A 16,956-nucleotide genomic window follows, 5' to 3' on the forward strand; every position below is an offset into this window, starting at 1 on the left:
TTTTAGTTACCTGGATCTTCAATATTGAGGTTCTTCATTAACCACTGGACAATGTCTGCTCCTAAAACAAGAAAAAAAAGTGTTGTTAATTGACTGGAAATTAGAAGACATTGTAAACTAAAAGCAAACACACATCAAATACAATCAAAATGACAAAGAAATTTAAATTATATCCTAATGGACACCACTGACCAGTTTATGATATATGGAAGAAAACGTTTAACCATTTATTATTGGGTTAAATCAGTTAGTGACTTATTGGTATTAATAATAACAAGCATATTTTAAGAACATTGAAGGGAATGTATAAATTGTTAGCATATATTTTCTCTTCTTACTAAAAACATTCAAGATTAAAAACAGAACACTTTAAAAAAAAAAGGCATTTCTGCATCATGTATTATTTAATTGCACAAACACAATGTAGTCTATCATCCACCCAGCAAATAGAACTCATCATCAGTTCAATGTGAAATTTACACACAGAACATCCAGGTTTACTGGATCACCCACATTCACTGAGGAAAATATATTTTCTCTAGCCTTGGACAGCTTAGTTAAACCAGGCCCTCTGTGCACCAAACAAATATGGCACCCCCCTTTGCTTATGGTATATGCTTTTAAACTTACATAGAGCAGATACAACAGGAATACAAATGTGTCCAATATTCCTAACCTTGTTGCAGGCCACCCAAAAACATATTATTTTTTTTCCCATGCAGACTAAACTGTGCAAAAACATGCAGTTTATGAACCCCACCACACACACCAAAAAAGAGAAACTGTGTTAAAGGAAGGAGGGGAAGGGAAGTGGAGTATCAAACAAACAAAATTCCTGCCAAGGGTTCTATGTGAATTTGAAAGTAGACAAAGTGCCTCTTGGATCACAGGTGAGTTTGTAATTACTCATAATCTAGTTGAATTTTAATTTGACCACATGTGATGTCAGGAGATTTCCAGGCTTTTGCAAGAGCAAAACATTCAGCTAAGAGGATACAACAAATTAATTTTTTGAAATTTTGGGTAAAGGTATTGAAATCTTACTAAATAAAGCACATTCTGGCACTACTGGCAAGGAAATGTGTAGAACTTAGGCAATTAGATTTGGAGAGATTTTAGAGAGGTTGCTCACTGTGTCATACTACTCCTCCAGCTCCCAGGCTATTCCAAAATCAGTTTCCCAAGAAGTCATATAAGTAAGCTTAGAGGAGAGTGATGAGAGAGAGCACAGACATCTGACCTTTAGAAACCTCCTAAAGTAAAGCTGAGCCAAATATTAGGTCCCCAATTATCGAACCCCTTTATTAAAGGGGAACTAAACTTAAAACAAAAAACACACTTACCTTTAAACCCGCAGATCCATCTGGAGATTTATTAGTTTTAGTTCCATGTCATCCTGGTATCCATCTTTGGCCTGGGGTTGGGCGCCAACATCTTCTCCTCTTTTTTTCCGAGTTTTTCTTCCTGTGTCACCCAATCCCGCACTGTGCAGGCACGAGATCAGGTGTTGTAGATGGGAAAAAAATCTCACTACGCATGCGTGAGATCGGCAATTGTTTCCTCCATTAATGAAAGGACTCCTTTTGCATATGCCCGAGATCAGGGCATGCACAGAAGGAGCAACCAAGACCCTCCTGGGATGCATGACATTCTGGGAGGCTTTTTTTCGTGGTGATCAATACAGAAAGGAGAGGTGCTGCACCCTTTTTATTCAAACTTGCACTTAAAAAAAAAATACAATGTTTACTTTAAATAAAAGGGTTGTCTACCCTTTTATGTAAAATGTACATTTTAGGTCCTCTTTAAGCCACCAATTAAATTAAGAAGTATCTAGGCCGGGGTGGAACTTGGTATTTCCTCAAAGCTGGGTTAAAGGGGTATGAGCCTAACAAAAGTCAGGGCTGGTCGTGATAGGATCCCAAACATAAAGCTCATATTTTAAAGAGGGATAAAAAATCTTAGAGCGGGAAGTTGGAAGTAATCCAAATGATGGGCAAGCTAGGACTTCCAGATCAACCCATTGTGGTCTGTTGTAAAATAACCAACAAGAAAGCTAAAATAGGCTTTTTAAAAACTTGTTTTTACTTGAAGTAACATTCCTAAATTATGAAAAAACTACATCAAGAAAAACCAACCACCTATTTATCATTTAGGGGAACCTTTCTAGGTTGCCCAAGCCTAAGGGCATACCCTGCTGATTTTCTACACGTAATTCCTAAATTATAAAAAGATATACTGAAATTATTAGCTATCAAATTGCTAAAAAAAAAAATAACAAAACAATTAATAGGATTCCTAAACTGATTTTCTTCACATAGGACAAATCCTCACCAAAACATTAAGGCAAAGTGAAACCTACTAAGATTTAATTTAACCACAAAAGGTGCAAATAAACAACGTACAACTCTGTAGCTGATCTTTATGATGTGAATAAATGATTAATCAGGATGGAAAATAACTGCTTTTGTTATTCCAAGATATTGGTGGTGTTGGTTCTCCATCCACTCTCTGCCTATTGCATGAACATAAATGCTCAACACAAACATATGTGTTTATGACCTAATTGTCCATCTTGTGTCTATGGACGTTGCCACTGCATGTGTAGATTACCAACTGTATTGCTATCTTATATGTGTATCACATCTTGATGCAAGTTTTCCTTCCTCATCCCTTTTCTCTATTATTTGTTACTAAGAATATCTCTTTTATTTGGCTGTCAAGGACAGTACAATGAGGGTTCAATCAAAGCAAGGCCCAGCAGGTTTCTTCCTCTTTGGCTATAAAGTCTTGTGGGAGTAAGGAAGTATGAACAGCAAGCGTTCTTTATAGAAAGGTAAAGTACAAGCTCTTTCAGGTCAACTGATGCAAGTTTTATTTCTGCCTCTATTCTTTGCCAAGGACTGCAGGCTACTGTGTTTTAAAGGACTAGCAACATGCAAATACAGCCTGCTGTTCATATACACTAAATTCAATTTACCCTGTAGCAAAAAAAGACAAGTTATTCTATAACAAGTAGAAGTTATTCTTTAACACTAGGTTATATACAATATGATGTACTGTTGCTTTGTTAGTTCGTTCATGGTTGGTTTATCCTTTTTAGGGCCAAAAGATAGATCCTAAAAAAATTAACCCTGAAAATATCATATTTAAGTATTTCACCTCTTATTTAAATGCTAACAATGTTGTTTCCATACATTTTTCACTTTTTGCTATTTGTAATATTTACATTTTTATATAGGGTCGATAAATTTGATCTAAACTGACAAAATGACAACAAGGATAAAACACCATATTTTAATAATAAGTGACATTTTATTGATTATCAATACTGTTTTAACAGTTTTTCTCTTTTATTTTTGCATCTTAGTGCTCATAATCTCATCTGCTCAATATAAATATATATATATATATATATATATATATATATATATATATTGCATATAATATATTTTCACTTGATCAAACTCTCAACTCATAAAGATGCATGCAAGGTTGCATGCTACAAAATTCGACCAAATAAAAATTGGTGAAGTTGCCTGACAAGCTCATCATATAGTTGTGCAATCATTCTAACCATGCAAGGTTCCTTTGATTTTACATTCAACATACTTTTGGACAAAATCAGATATGAAGAGTCAATGGGCTTGGTTTAATAAAGCTCTTCAAAGTTGGAGAGGATACACTTTCATCAGTGAACCTGGGTGATCCAGCAAACCTGGAATGGATTTCTTAAAAGTATAATCCTTAAAAGGAGAGAGAGGAAAGACAGGCTTTTGTAGACAGGACATATGCTTATCCTCCCTAGCGGTTCATTTCTTTCCAGTTTTATATGTCTAAAAGCGGTACATTGTTTTTCATGAAAATTTATTTTACAGTATAATATAATAGTATGAGTATAATAAAGTTTGAAATACAAAATCATGTAAAAACAATAAATTGAATAAATTTAAAAAATCTATATATTTAAAAAAAATTCACAATATACTTATACTCAGGTCAGCGCTTGCGCAGTGTTGCTGTTAGTGACAAACCTAGGATGGGCAACTTCTGCCCATCCTCGATATTGTTCATTGTGAATAAATTTCCCTCTGTACATGCCCATGCATGTTGCTGTTTACTGCGGGCGGATTGCGTTTGTTTCCGTCCCTTACAAGAAGATTGATGAATTTCTGGGATTCAAACATCGATGGGCGGTGGTATACCTCCCAAGGGGAATGGAATTTACATTTCCTACCCTTCTTTTACACCACCTTCACTTGCTGGGTGTCCAGAGCTTACGATCTGGACTGGCAAGTCCTGGACATCCAAAAAGTAAATGCTCAAACAGGGGAGGGCAAGAGAGGACATGAGAGGGCAAGCCAGTATCCCAATATTCAGGATTTGACCTACCAACACACCCCAAATGCAGGGTGCTCTTGTGCCCCGTAAGGCAGGTGGTGGGGGGGGGGGAGAATTAGGGAATCTCGGTTTAAGTGTGACTTATTCATGTTTTTTAAAAATGAGTACTGGATTTTTGGAGGTGATGTGAGAAGGTCCAAGGCGCAGAGCCTAAGCAGTAACCAGGTTTTCTCCAGAGCCTTTGATGGTGAGGATGTTGCGCCGCTGGTCACTGCCAGGTTGCGGTCTTTGGGCATACCAAGGTGGCCAAAACACAGTACCAAATCACAAAGCAGAAGGATAGTTCAGGAAAGCCGGAGTCAAGGCAGGCAGCAAGCAAAAGACGTCAGGTCACATGCCAGGGGTCAATTGCCAAGGATCCGAGAGACAGACACTAGTGACAGAGGGGCCACTGCGGGCACAAGGAACACAGGAGACACTGGAAGCAACAGGAGGCATCAGGGATATCCACAGCCAGACAGGAACACTGAATCAGCACAGGGAAGTTGGCTGGGAACCAACAGATTGGACAAAAAGAAGTTAATGCAGGAGCTGGACAAAGGAAACACTGAATTAGGCACCAGGTGAACAGGAACTAGCACACAGAACTAGGGGCTGGGCACAATGGAGACACATTGCACGAACTCGAGTACAGTGTGTGAGCTAGCTAAATAGCCAGGGCTGGTCAAGAGGCTATTTTCTGATTGGCCAGCGGATTGGACAGAATAAAGCTTGGAAACAGAGGCATGCCCAGCATCAGAACTCCCCACCCACCGAGGTCCAGGTTTCAAGGGGAAGTGGAAGTGAAACTTTTTAGCCACAAGAGGGGCAGACACATCTGCAGCAGGAACCCATGATCTCTCCTTTGGGCAAAAACCTTTCCATTCAATTAGGTACATGAGGTTTTTATGAGAAATTTTGGAATCCAAAATTTGATGGACTTCATATTCCTGAGAAGAATCAGTTGCAGGAGTAGCCAGTGGAGAGGGACGAGAAAAGCGATTTAGGACCAACGGCTTATGTAAAGACACATGGAAAGCACTGGGCAGCTTGAGATGTGGAGGAAGGTATAACATATAATAAACTGGGTAAGGTGGGCAGAAATGACATTAGGTCTGATGAAACGCGGAGCAAACTTTAGAGAAGGCACCTTGCAATGAGTATTCCTGATGGATAGCCAGACTTTGTCCCCAGGTTGAAGAAGAGGTGCCTTATGGTGATGCGGATTAGCAAACTTCCTGTAACAGCGGTGTTCTGATGTTGAGGCCCAAATACGGTTGAAGTCCCTCTGCAGAGCACAGAGCAGGTAGAGCAGGGTATAGGAGACGGAGGGCCAGGATGTTTGCCATAGACAATAAAAAATAACGATTCCTTGGTGCTGGTGCAAACATGATTATTGTGGGCAAACTCTGCCCAAGGTAGCAGAGCCACCCAGTCGTCATGGTGGGCAGATACTAGGGCTCGAAGATATTGTTCCAAGGACTGATTGACCCTTTCCATCTGTCCATTGGTTTGCGGGTGGTAAGCTGAGGAGAACTCTGCAGAAATGTCCAGGGATTTGCAGAAGCCCTTCCAGAAACATGAAGTAAATTGTACCCCATGATCAGAGACGATATGAGTGGGCATGCCATAAAGCCAAAAAATTTCTTGAATAAAGACTGGCACTAATGCTGCTGCCGATAGTAAAGCTGAAAGAGGTACAAAATGGGCCATTTTAGAAAAATCACCCACAACGACCCAAATAACAGTACAGCCATCAGAAGGAGGAGTATCAGTGATAAAATCCAGTGATAGATGACACCAAGTTTCTGTGGGAATAGGTAGTGGAAGAAGTGGGCCTGCAGGAGCGCAGGTGGCAGACTTTGTTAAAGCACAGACAGCACAGGCCTTGACATAGTCTGTCACATCTTTACAAAGATTGGGCCACCAGTACTGTCAGGAGAGAAAAGTGTACAATCTGTGAACACCTGGATGACCAGAAAGTTTCACGTCATGTATCCAAGGTAATATTTTGGTGTGGAGTTGAGGAGGCACCAAGGCTTTACCAGGAGAGATAACTGATTCATGGATAGAGGTGAAGGCCAGGATGCGGGCTGGATGGATGATAAACTCTGGCTCCGCAACAGTCTCAGGATCAAATGAGCTAGAAGGTGCATCTGCTCATGAGTTGGTGGAACCGGGTTTAAAAGTATTCACAAAATCAAAACGAGAAAAGAATAAAGACAAACTGGCTTGGGGGGGGGGGGGTTGAGACGGCGAGCAGAATACAGATGCTGAAGGTTTTTGTGGTCAGTAAAAATAGTGATTTTGTGAGGGGAACCCTCCAAAAGGTAACACCATTCCCCAAAGCTAACATGATAGCCAGGAGTTCTCTGTCTCCAAAGGAATAATTCTTTTCTGCTGGGGAAAACTTCCTAGAAAACAATCCACATGGGCGTCTTGCTCCAGTGGAGGTCTAAAAGGGAGGAGCCCTCACTCCAACAGAGGAGGCGTTAACTTTAATAGAAAAGGGTTTGGACACATCTGGCCTAACCAGAGCAGGACCAGAAAGGAAAGCTTGCTTCAAAGCATGAAAGGCCTCAATAGCCTCAGAGGGCCAGTTCTTGGGGTCAGCATCCTTCAGGGTCAGGGCAGTGATGGGAGCTACCAGCATAGTTAGTGAAGCCCAGGAACCGCTAAGTGGCTTTAAGGTCGCAGGGTAGCGGCCAGTTAGAAATAGCCAAAACCTTTTCAGGATACATGGAATGACCCTCTTTGGAGACAATATAGCCCAGGGCACTTTGGGGAGTTAAAACAGGCACTTTTCACCCTTCGCCTAGAGTCTGTTGTCTCGGAGTCTTTGTAGGAACAGGCGGAAATGCTGTCTGTGAGAGGGCAGGTCAGGGGAAAAAATCAGGATGTCATCCAGATAGACCACAACACAGATGTAAAGCAGGTCACAAAATACCTCGTTGACAAAGTGTTGGAAGACAGCCGGGGCATTACAGAGACCAAAGGGCATCACCAGATATTTATAATGGCCATCCCTGGTATTAAATGCTGTCTTCCATTCGTCCCCCTCCTTAATCCAAATTAGGTTACAGGCCTCTTGGAGGTCCAGTTTGATCAAGACCAGGGCACCACGGAGACAGTCAAAAAGTTTGGGGATAAGCGGCAATGCTTCCTAACCGTGATAGCATTCAGACCGCGATAGTCAATGCAGGGGCGGGGAGTGCCATCTTTCTTCTGAACGAGAGGAAGAATCCTGCACCAGAAGGGGATGTACTCACTCATAGCCTTAGTCTAAGGGAGACTGAGAAGGTATACCCGCCCTCTGGGAGGTGTGGAACCAGGTATGAGTTCTATAGCACAGTCAGAGGAGCAGTGAGGAGGAAGCTGCATGGCGTGGTATTTGGAAAAGACGTCTTGAAAGTCCAAGTACTGAGTAAGGATGGATGGAGCAACCTCCGACGTGGAGAGAGTGAGCGGCTTGAGAGGCTTGAGCTTAGTCAAACACTGGGAGTGGAGTGGCAAGAGGGGCCCCAAGCCAATACCTCTGGAGTAGACCAATCTAACACTGGAGAGTGTTGTTGAAGCCATTGGAGTCCCAGAATAGGGCCTGGGGAAGCACCAGGAAGGTGATGGTTTCCTGATGTAGCACACCTACAGACATTTTCATGGGCAAAGTTAGGAAAAGGATTAGTCCACAGGACAGAGTGGTTCCATCCACCGCAGAGATACGCAGAGGTTGAGTCAGTGGCTCTGTAGGCCAGGAGCACTCCTTGACAGGGGTAGCAGAGATGAAATTGCCAGCTGCCCCAGAGTTGATAAAAGCCTTCAGGACAAGTATGGACGTCTTATGGTGGTTGAGCTGAATTGGTGTTGAGGGACACTGAGTGGAGGGGAGAGAAGAGTGACTTAGCATGCCCCCCTCAGAGCACACTAGGCGTTTAAGTTTCCTGGCCTCTGTGGGCAGAGTTTAATAAAGTGACCTTTCAATCCACAGGTCCACAGAGACCTGAGGATAGGCGCCCGGATCTCTCCTCTGGAGACAGAGGTGAGCAGCCCAGTTGCATGGGTACTTCTGATGAAGGAAAAACAGGGGGGACTGGAGGTTCCAGAGGCCACTGGAAGGATGGAGCTAGTCGTGCTGAGAGGACCTTGCGGGAGTCAGATTTCTCATGGATTTCTCATGGAAATGCTCCTGGAAACGTTTATATCAATCTGGGTGGCCAGGGAGATCAGGTCATCCAGAGCAGTGGGAATTTCTTGATTTACAGAACAACAAATTGTTAATTTCCAAACAATACTCAACACATGTAATTTAGACAACATGTAAATTGTTCAACTGGCGTGATATACCTTATCACTTGTAAATGCGGTAGCTTCTACGTCGGGAAGAATAAGAGAGCATTCTGCAAAAGAATTTACAAACACATCTACGCTATTACCACAGGAAAGATGATGACCCCAATCAGCAACCACGTGGGCACACGTCACAACTTTGACAGTAATAGTATATCTTTTACTGCCTTAGAACAGGTCTTACCTAACCCCAGAGGTTTTGACACGGATAATACGCTGTTATGTTTAGAAACAAGATGGATCTTTTCATTGAACGCAACTACACCATTGGGTTTGAATGATGTGCTTTCGTTTAAACCCTTTCTATAACAGACTTACCACTACTTTACATCAGCTATGTATACAAAGGACAACACTGATCTATCTCTTTAATCATACTATCCTTATCACAACAATTGTGTTTATGTTGGTAAAAAATGATTAGATTTATTATTATCATTAGGTTTTGTGCATTTTATAATAAATTTTGTGATAGACATATCCCTATAATTATGTCCCCTTGTATACTAAGATATATTTCACACTGTATGTGATATCATGTATTGCAATTAACTCTTATGGTATGCTGATTATTTAAACACCATTTAACAAACTGAGAAGTAATCACAATTACCTAACAATTACTATATAGTATCCTACTTCATGGTAGGAATAAAATTTATAAGGGGATTACAAATGGTATCCTAAATTAACCAAACAACAATCCAGTAATCATTTTTATTACACGAATAAGTCACACTTAAACCGAGATTCCCTTATACTTTTTTTTTCTTCCCCCGCCCACCACCTGCCTTACGAGGGACAGAAGCACCCTGTATTTATGATGTGTTGGTGAATCAAATCCTGATTATAGGGATACTGGCTTGCCCCCTCATCGACTGTTTGGGAATCTACTTTTGTGGATGCCCAGGACTTGCCAGTCCAGAGCGTAAACTCTGGACAGCTGGCAAGTGAATGCGATTTAAAGGAGGGTAGGAAATGTAAATTCCCTTCCCTTCAGGAGGTATGCCACCGCCCATTGATGTTTAAATCACAGAACTTCATCAATCTTCTTATAAGGGGGGAAACAAATGTGATCCGCCTTCAGTAAACAGCAATACACACATTTACAACAGGAAACTTTATTCACAATGAAAATTCCGAGGATGGGCAGAAGTTGCCCATCCTAGGTTTGTTATTTACAGCAACACTACGCATGCGCTGACCTCAGCGCATGTGCCGTACCTTAATCAGACTCATGGGTTTAACCAGTTTAGAGGCGGACCAAAGGCTGCATCAGTCCCTGTTTGGACGACTGCCAAAGGCTTGCCCTAACCACTAAACGACAAGGCAGGAGTAAAACTGTAAGTAGTTTTTCTTCATCACACTATCCTGTTAGATGGAATAACAAAACTCTAACACACCCATATATTGTCCTTAGAGTCCTTACCTATGCCTGGCTGCATATGCAACGTGGTATAACAACTAAGAAAGACATCAAAATACTGAAGGTACATCCTTTTCTTTATTTTTGTTTTTCAATTGATACAGTATTGACACAAACACATTATAACAAATATATAATCACTTTTTCCCAGGGGTCACTAAAAAGAGAATTTAAGAATATATGACAGTTCCAATGTCTAATATAAGGGAATATGTCGGATATGCCCTCTTGTGGACATTTTGGATATCTCTAGTTTATGAGTTGATTATATGTCTAAAACTTTATTACTATATGTTACAGACGTAATCAAGACACCGTAATCCTTCATTGGAAAGTCAATAAATACTATTTAAAAAGTAAAGTAAGTACAATGTCATATTTGTCTAGCCAACTTATATGTATTTCTATACAAGTAATTCCAACCTAATACCTATAAGAAATGTTTTCTTTCTTAACAATCTCCAGATAAGCTCTTTAACTAGCAGACTAGGAGGGGTGCTTAGATCCATTAAGAACTACTAAGTGACATTCAAAATCCCAGGAAATTCCCCTTAAATAACCACCGGCAATCAAGTAAGAGACATATTAACGTTAATTATAATTTTAAATATACTGGATATGGGTTAACCCTTTCTAATCCCTTTATACCTTTTCTTTTGTTAGCACATCCGAACTACTTGGTTATTATCTTCACTAGGAACCCTACTTCTGACGAATAGGAAGCACTTCCTTTGTGATCAAATTATCAGCAATGCACTTAGCAAATCAGTTTTCTTATATGAAATTTATAGAAAATAATATATATATTTGACATAACCTTTTATTGTATAATTATATATTTGGTCTGATTAACATATAAGTGGATTGAATTGAATTATGCTGATTACACTATGTATTACAATTGTTAAGATCTCTCAATCCCCTGAGGAAGCCCTGTAGGGCAAAACACGCTGGGTACTGAGACACTGCTGATACCTCATGATATGATTTTTAAGCTTACTCTAGAATAGAGAAACTGTGTCAGTGAAGGTCTAGTGCAGGAGAACTCTGTCCAGTTCAGTTAATTGATTACTCAATAAAGTTCAAAGATTTTATTAGGCATATTTCCTGTCTACGAAAGCCTGCCTTTCCTCTCTCTCCTTTCATGACCATACCTTTATTTTCCAGGCTAGGCACTCTACAATTAGAAAAATATAGGGCTTGCCCTCTTGGTGGACCATTAGTTCTATCAATTTCTTAAAAGTAAGTTGCTATTTGTTATCAAATGTTTTTATTTCTGGACCAGATACATTCCAGGTTTGCTGGATCACCCAGGTTTACTGACAAAAGCGTATCTTCTCCAGCCTTGGAGAACTTTAATAAATCAGACCCAATGTATGATTGATTCTAGGAAATGGTTGAATAGACTGCTTAACCAAGTAGGAAAATTAACCTGGGTATGACCAGCCTAAGGGTATGTGTGCATGATGAATTTTATGAACTGAACTGACTAATCGAGGTTCTTTAGACTCTGTGCTCGATATTCATATCTTTTGGTTGATCGAATTTAGAAATAAAGTTGAAATATAGACATAGTATAGATTTTGTACAACAAACGAATGGACTGCTCAAATAGGAAATTGGATTCATATATGGGCAGCCCTAAATTCAGCAATTTAAATGTGTGAGAGTGACCATCCCCTGTCAAACTATGGGAGCATTATTCTTTATTGATCTTTTTAAATACATGAATAAATATTGTTACTTTAAAACTTTTAATGGTTTCAGATTTACCATGTAGAGAATGCTATGAGGATGTACTAGTTTAAACCTTCCTGCTCTTCATTATGTCTGTCATTTTTGGTTTGACCTAATGGTGTAGTAAAATATTTTGCAGGCTGTGCTGTTGACTTCAGTGTTAACAGCACAGCAATACAACACAAGGTTAGAGACTAAAAAAATCGGACTACTACATATAGACCATTTAAATCCAAGTGCCTTTGAAAGACAGTAGGGTGAATTCGGCTCGGCAAATAGCCAGTTCATGTGTACTTACACATCACAAAAATCTATTCTAGCAAGCTAAGGTAAAAGCACAATGTTCTAAATAAAGACTGCAATTGGCATACTTACAAGAAAAGTTTATATTGTACATTTATTTTGCCAAAGGCGAATTTATGGGAAAATATTTCTAGATGTAGATGTTTACTGTTTTCTCTTGATTTCATGTTAATAGTATTCTTCTGACAACCATTTAACAGAGAAAACAGATTTGTTAGGCAAGACCTAGTACGGAACATTTCTTTTTTTGTGTGTATTGCCCATGTGCATATACATATATATATATATATATATATATATACTGAATATAATTTCTGTTTTCTGAAAGCTGGAGTCTACTATTGCTAACTTAAGGAAATGTTAGTGAGAATACTAGAAAGACACTAGTACTGCTATACCACTATAAATGTTGTTTGCAGATCAGTTTGAAATGTTTGCCGTACCAGTCAGCTTCACTAATCTTACTATTCCAAACCTTTACATTGTTGTTTTCCCTGTTTATATTAAATAGAGCAATTCTGAATTAAATAAAAATAATGCTTTTTTCTCAAATCTATCTGTCCACCCCTGACTTGTTTCCCTCAGTCCTGGATAAGGTCTCATGCTGCCTGTTAGCCATCTCATTATGGACATCTGACCGATTTTTGAAACTCAACCTGGATAAAAGAGAACTCATCATCATCCCCCCCCTCAAATCTCAAATCTCCCCCAGACATACATCTAACTGTTAACAACACTGTTATTCGGGTCTCCACTCAGGCATGTTGTCTTGGTGTCACCTTTGACTCGGCCCTCTCATTTACCCCCATATTCAGAACATTTCCAGATCCTGTCACTTTCACCTATGCAACATCAGACCACCAAACTCCTTGTACATGCTCTTATCATCTCTTGTCGGGACTACTGTAACCTCCTCCTCTCTGGTATTCCACTAACCCGACTCTCTCCTCTACAATCTAATATGAATGCTGCAATTAGACTCATCAATCCTTCCCACCACTCCTCTTCTGCTGCATCTCTTTGCAGATCTCCACACTGGCTTCCATTTCACCTTAGAATCAAAATCAAGCTCCTGTGCTTTGCCTTCAAATCCCTCCACAGTTATTGTCCCACTTACATTTCTGACCTGGTAAAAAAGTACTCCCCCAGCCGCTCTCTCCGCTCCTCCAGTGACCTACTAATGACTTCCTCACTCATAACCTCGTCACACGCACGGATACAAGACTTCTCTAGAGCTGCCCCAACTCTCTGGAATGGTCTTCCTCCTCCTATTTGGCTTGCTCCTACTTTCTGCTCATTTAAAAGAGCACTCAAAACCCATTTTTTCAAACTTGCCAACTCATTTTCTTCTGTCTCTCTGAAACTATCACTACTTCCCAACACTACATATCTCCTATCCTATTGTGTGAGACTTCCCCCACCTTCTAGATTGTAAACTCTTCGGGGCAGGGTCCTCTCCTCCTGTATCACTGTCTGTATTAGACTGTCATTTGCAACCCTTGTTTAATGTACAGAGCTGCGTAATATGTTGGTGCTATATAAATCCTGCTTAATAATAATAATAATAATAATAATATTAATAATATTAATAATAATAATGCTTTCTGCCTACTATTAAACTGTCCCCCCCCCCCCACAATTTGTAGACTACTTTTCACCCACTAGTACTAGTACTACTGTTTCACACACACAGTATAAATCAAAAGCAGCAATGCCTGCCATAGGAATAGATGAGTAATGTGGTTGTATTGGGCTATATGAAAGTAGAAGAAAGACTATGTAGACGTCAGATGATTCTCGGACGAAAATCTGACATGCTGTGTACTGAGGTTGTCCGACGTTGTTTATGAATACTTTTATTTATTTTTTTAGCTCTAAAATATTTCTGATAAACATTAGACTGGAGAGGGGATGTTTCCCCTCCAAAATATTCTAAAATATTTCCGTTAACATAATAAACATCTAGAATAATGCATGTATCAAAGAAATAAGGAAGAATGGCTTTTTATGGCAACAAATATAATTTACTGAAAACTCATGGAATTAAACATTCTAAGCAGACAGAGGCAGAGCTCGACTGAGCAAACAATCAAAATAAACCACATATTGGATGTGTGATATCTGTCCAATAGTTAACAGAAACACTTTCAGAAATTAAGTTGTGTCATTTTTCTGACACATTTCACCGTGTGTCTTCCTCAGGGGAGGGTAGAGACTTAATTGAATGTTCTGAGTGGTGTGGGTTTACTTAAAGATCCTGATTCATTAAAAATGGAGAAGAAGAATATGGGAGTATATAATTTGTTGACTCACATTGGAACTTAATTTCTGAAAGTATTTATGTAGTGTTACAGTAGTCTGTATTACATCAACCCAATACAGTGAGGGACATTAATAATACTGACTCACAACAAGGCTATGTTAAACAACAGATTGAGTAAAACATTCCTATTCTGGCTCTTGTAAAGAAGGACTGTGACTGAATTAAACCTGAACCTGGGCACTTCCTTAATATGTGTCTGTTTAACATGATAATCTGTCCCATCTTCAGTAAATAATCTGTCATAGGCTTTGCAAATCTGTTGTAGTTAGCTGCCCAATAATTCAGAACCATAGGTCACAAATTCAATGTACAATTGTTGTAGAAATTTAGGTAAGTGAAAGGCAGTCTAAATTTTTGCAGATTTGCCTAACAAATGCCCCCAATGTATTAATGCCTTGTGTGTCTGAGTTCCTGAGTCACTAACTGCACCAGATTTGTAAAGTCTGAGGCAGATTTAGTTGTTGTGGGGTTAAAACAGAAATAAACAGATGCGTAATTAAGAATTGGTCTGGGTATAATTTTATTTTGTTGCAGTGTCACTTTACAGCAGCCACTGCAGGACGTTTTGTGGGGTTGTTATTGTAAGGAACTGTTTATTAGAGAACACTTTGCCATGATAAACTGTCATGTGCAAAACACTGCAGTTTTTTGTAAACTATGATCCTTTATTTTAAACAATTAGTAGTGGTTTGATTGCTGCTTAGGAAAACAATTATTGTGTACATGTATTTGAGTGTGTGGAGAGTTGACATGAATTACCAACTCTTGAAATAATTTTCACTGCTAAAACCAATTAATTGAGAGTCATTGAAAAAATGTCTTTTAGTGGTCATACGGTTAAAAGAATGCTTCTGTTAAAGTATTGGTCATTATGTCAGCTTTACAGCCAACTAAAAAAAAAAAAAAATTGTTGGCTCTGCCAAGTTATATTGACCCAGGCACCATAAAGGTACGAATAACATCAAATGGATAGTCAATGTTCAATAGTCCAATGAACCCAACAGCAAACCCTAGTTAAGAATGGCTGCTCTAGATGATAAGCACAGCTTTATTTGCGTGTGAACATTAAACCAAACAAGGGTTCTGACTTCTTGCCACTCTATCTGAAGCCAAAAATGCAGACACTATATGTAGTAAACCTTTTTATCTTTTAAAAATCCAAAGATTTTTTGAAAATACATGTGTGGTGTTTTGTGTGCACTAAAAAAGATATGCAAAAAATTATGCACATATCTGTGTATTTATAGTAAGTTACTACTCAGCAAAAAAGAAACACTAATGGTGGGACATATACAGCTAACCTATGCAAGTCCATTTTGATTTGTATGTGAAGATCAATATCCACTCAAAAATGATTTAAACATACCAGTCCAGAACATTCTGAATTTCTGAGTACACATTAATGTTATTCCCAGAATAGAAGTTGCTGGATTTGGAGGAGACACCATTAGTTACAGCCCCATATATGAAAACACAGGTTCATTACTACACCATGGCTGCATGGCTTAAACCTTTTAGTCACCCTTGTGTATAAACATATTCATAATTTATGCCTTACATACAAAAGTAATATGGCCTGCTGTAGCAGGAATACTGTAAATAAGGAATTGTATTATAATCATGCTTCAAACATTATTACACATATTAATGGATAAACATAATTGTTAATACATTGTACAAATACTAAACTGCTTTCTGTTTTCTAAGAATGCTCATATATGACATTATCATTCATAGAATAAAATGTTATTGCAGAATATTGCTTGTTCTGTCATAGCCATGTTATTAGACAAAATTAAGTTATTTAAATCATTAAAGGTCAATTGTTGGCAACAAGTGAAATAAACAAGTGAGCTATTCGTACTATAGAGAAGATATACTTTCATTAAACCTGGATGATCTATCAAACCTGGAATGGATCTGGTCCAGGATTTTTAAAAAAGCTAACAAATAGCAAATGACTTAGATAATCTATTCCAGGTTTTCTGGATCACCCAGGTTCGCAGAAGAAAGAGTATCTTCCCCAGCCCTGGGAGCTTAAATAAATTGGGCCCTATGTAGTAAAATAAGCAAGGTTAAATTTTCCTTTTTTTAAGTTCTGAAAAATTCCATACAGAATAACTACACAGGTCTTCAATGGGAGAATACTCCTTGAAGTTTGTGATATGTAAATTTTCTTCTTTATCCTTCCTGCATCATACACATACTTCCAAAGTATATTTGAATCCAATTGGTGCTATGTAAAACCTGACAATCTGTGGTTGGAAGGGAACAAAGATGGTGATCTTGTCTCACCAGCAGGCAAATTTCAGAACAATCAAATTACAGAGGAGTGCATTAGAGCAGTACAACAATGTCTGGATGAAAATCTGAACTGCTAGCACATATTCCCTGTATGCACATCAAGAATTATTATTACATTCTGATATATGTGTAAATGCATTAA

At 39.0% G+C, this 16,956-nt stretch overlaps 1 protein-coding gene across 1 annotated transcript in view; it reads right to left on the reverse strand.

Annotated features, from left to right (window-relative positions):
• The window catches only part of RGS6 (regulator of G protein signaling 6), a 215,153-nt gene that overhangs the window by 61,322 nt on the left and 136,875 nt on the right, over positions 1–16,956 (reverse strand). The window contains exon 4 of the mRNA XM_072428837.1: positions 11–61. Within this exon, the coding sequence (XP_072284938.1) occupies positions 11–61 (51 nt within the window). The remainder of the gene's footprint in view (positions 1–10; positions 62–16,956) is intronic.

The sequence above is a fragment of the Pyxicephalus adspersus genome, chromosome 12 (assembly GCF_032062135.1).
Source record: "Pyxicephalus adspersus chromosome 12, UCB_Pads_2.0, whole genome shotgun sequence".
Lineage (NCBI taxonomy): Eukaryota > Metazoa > Chordata > Amphibia > Anura > Pyxicephalidae > Pyxicephalus > Pyxicephalus adspersus.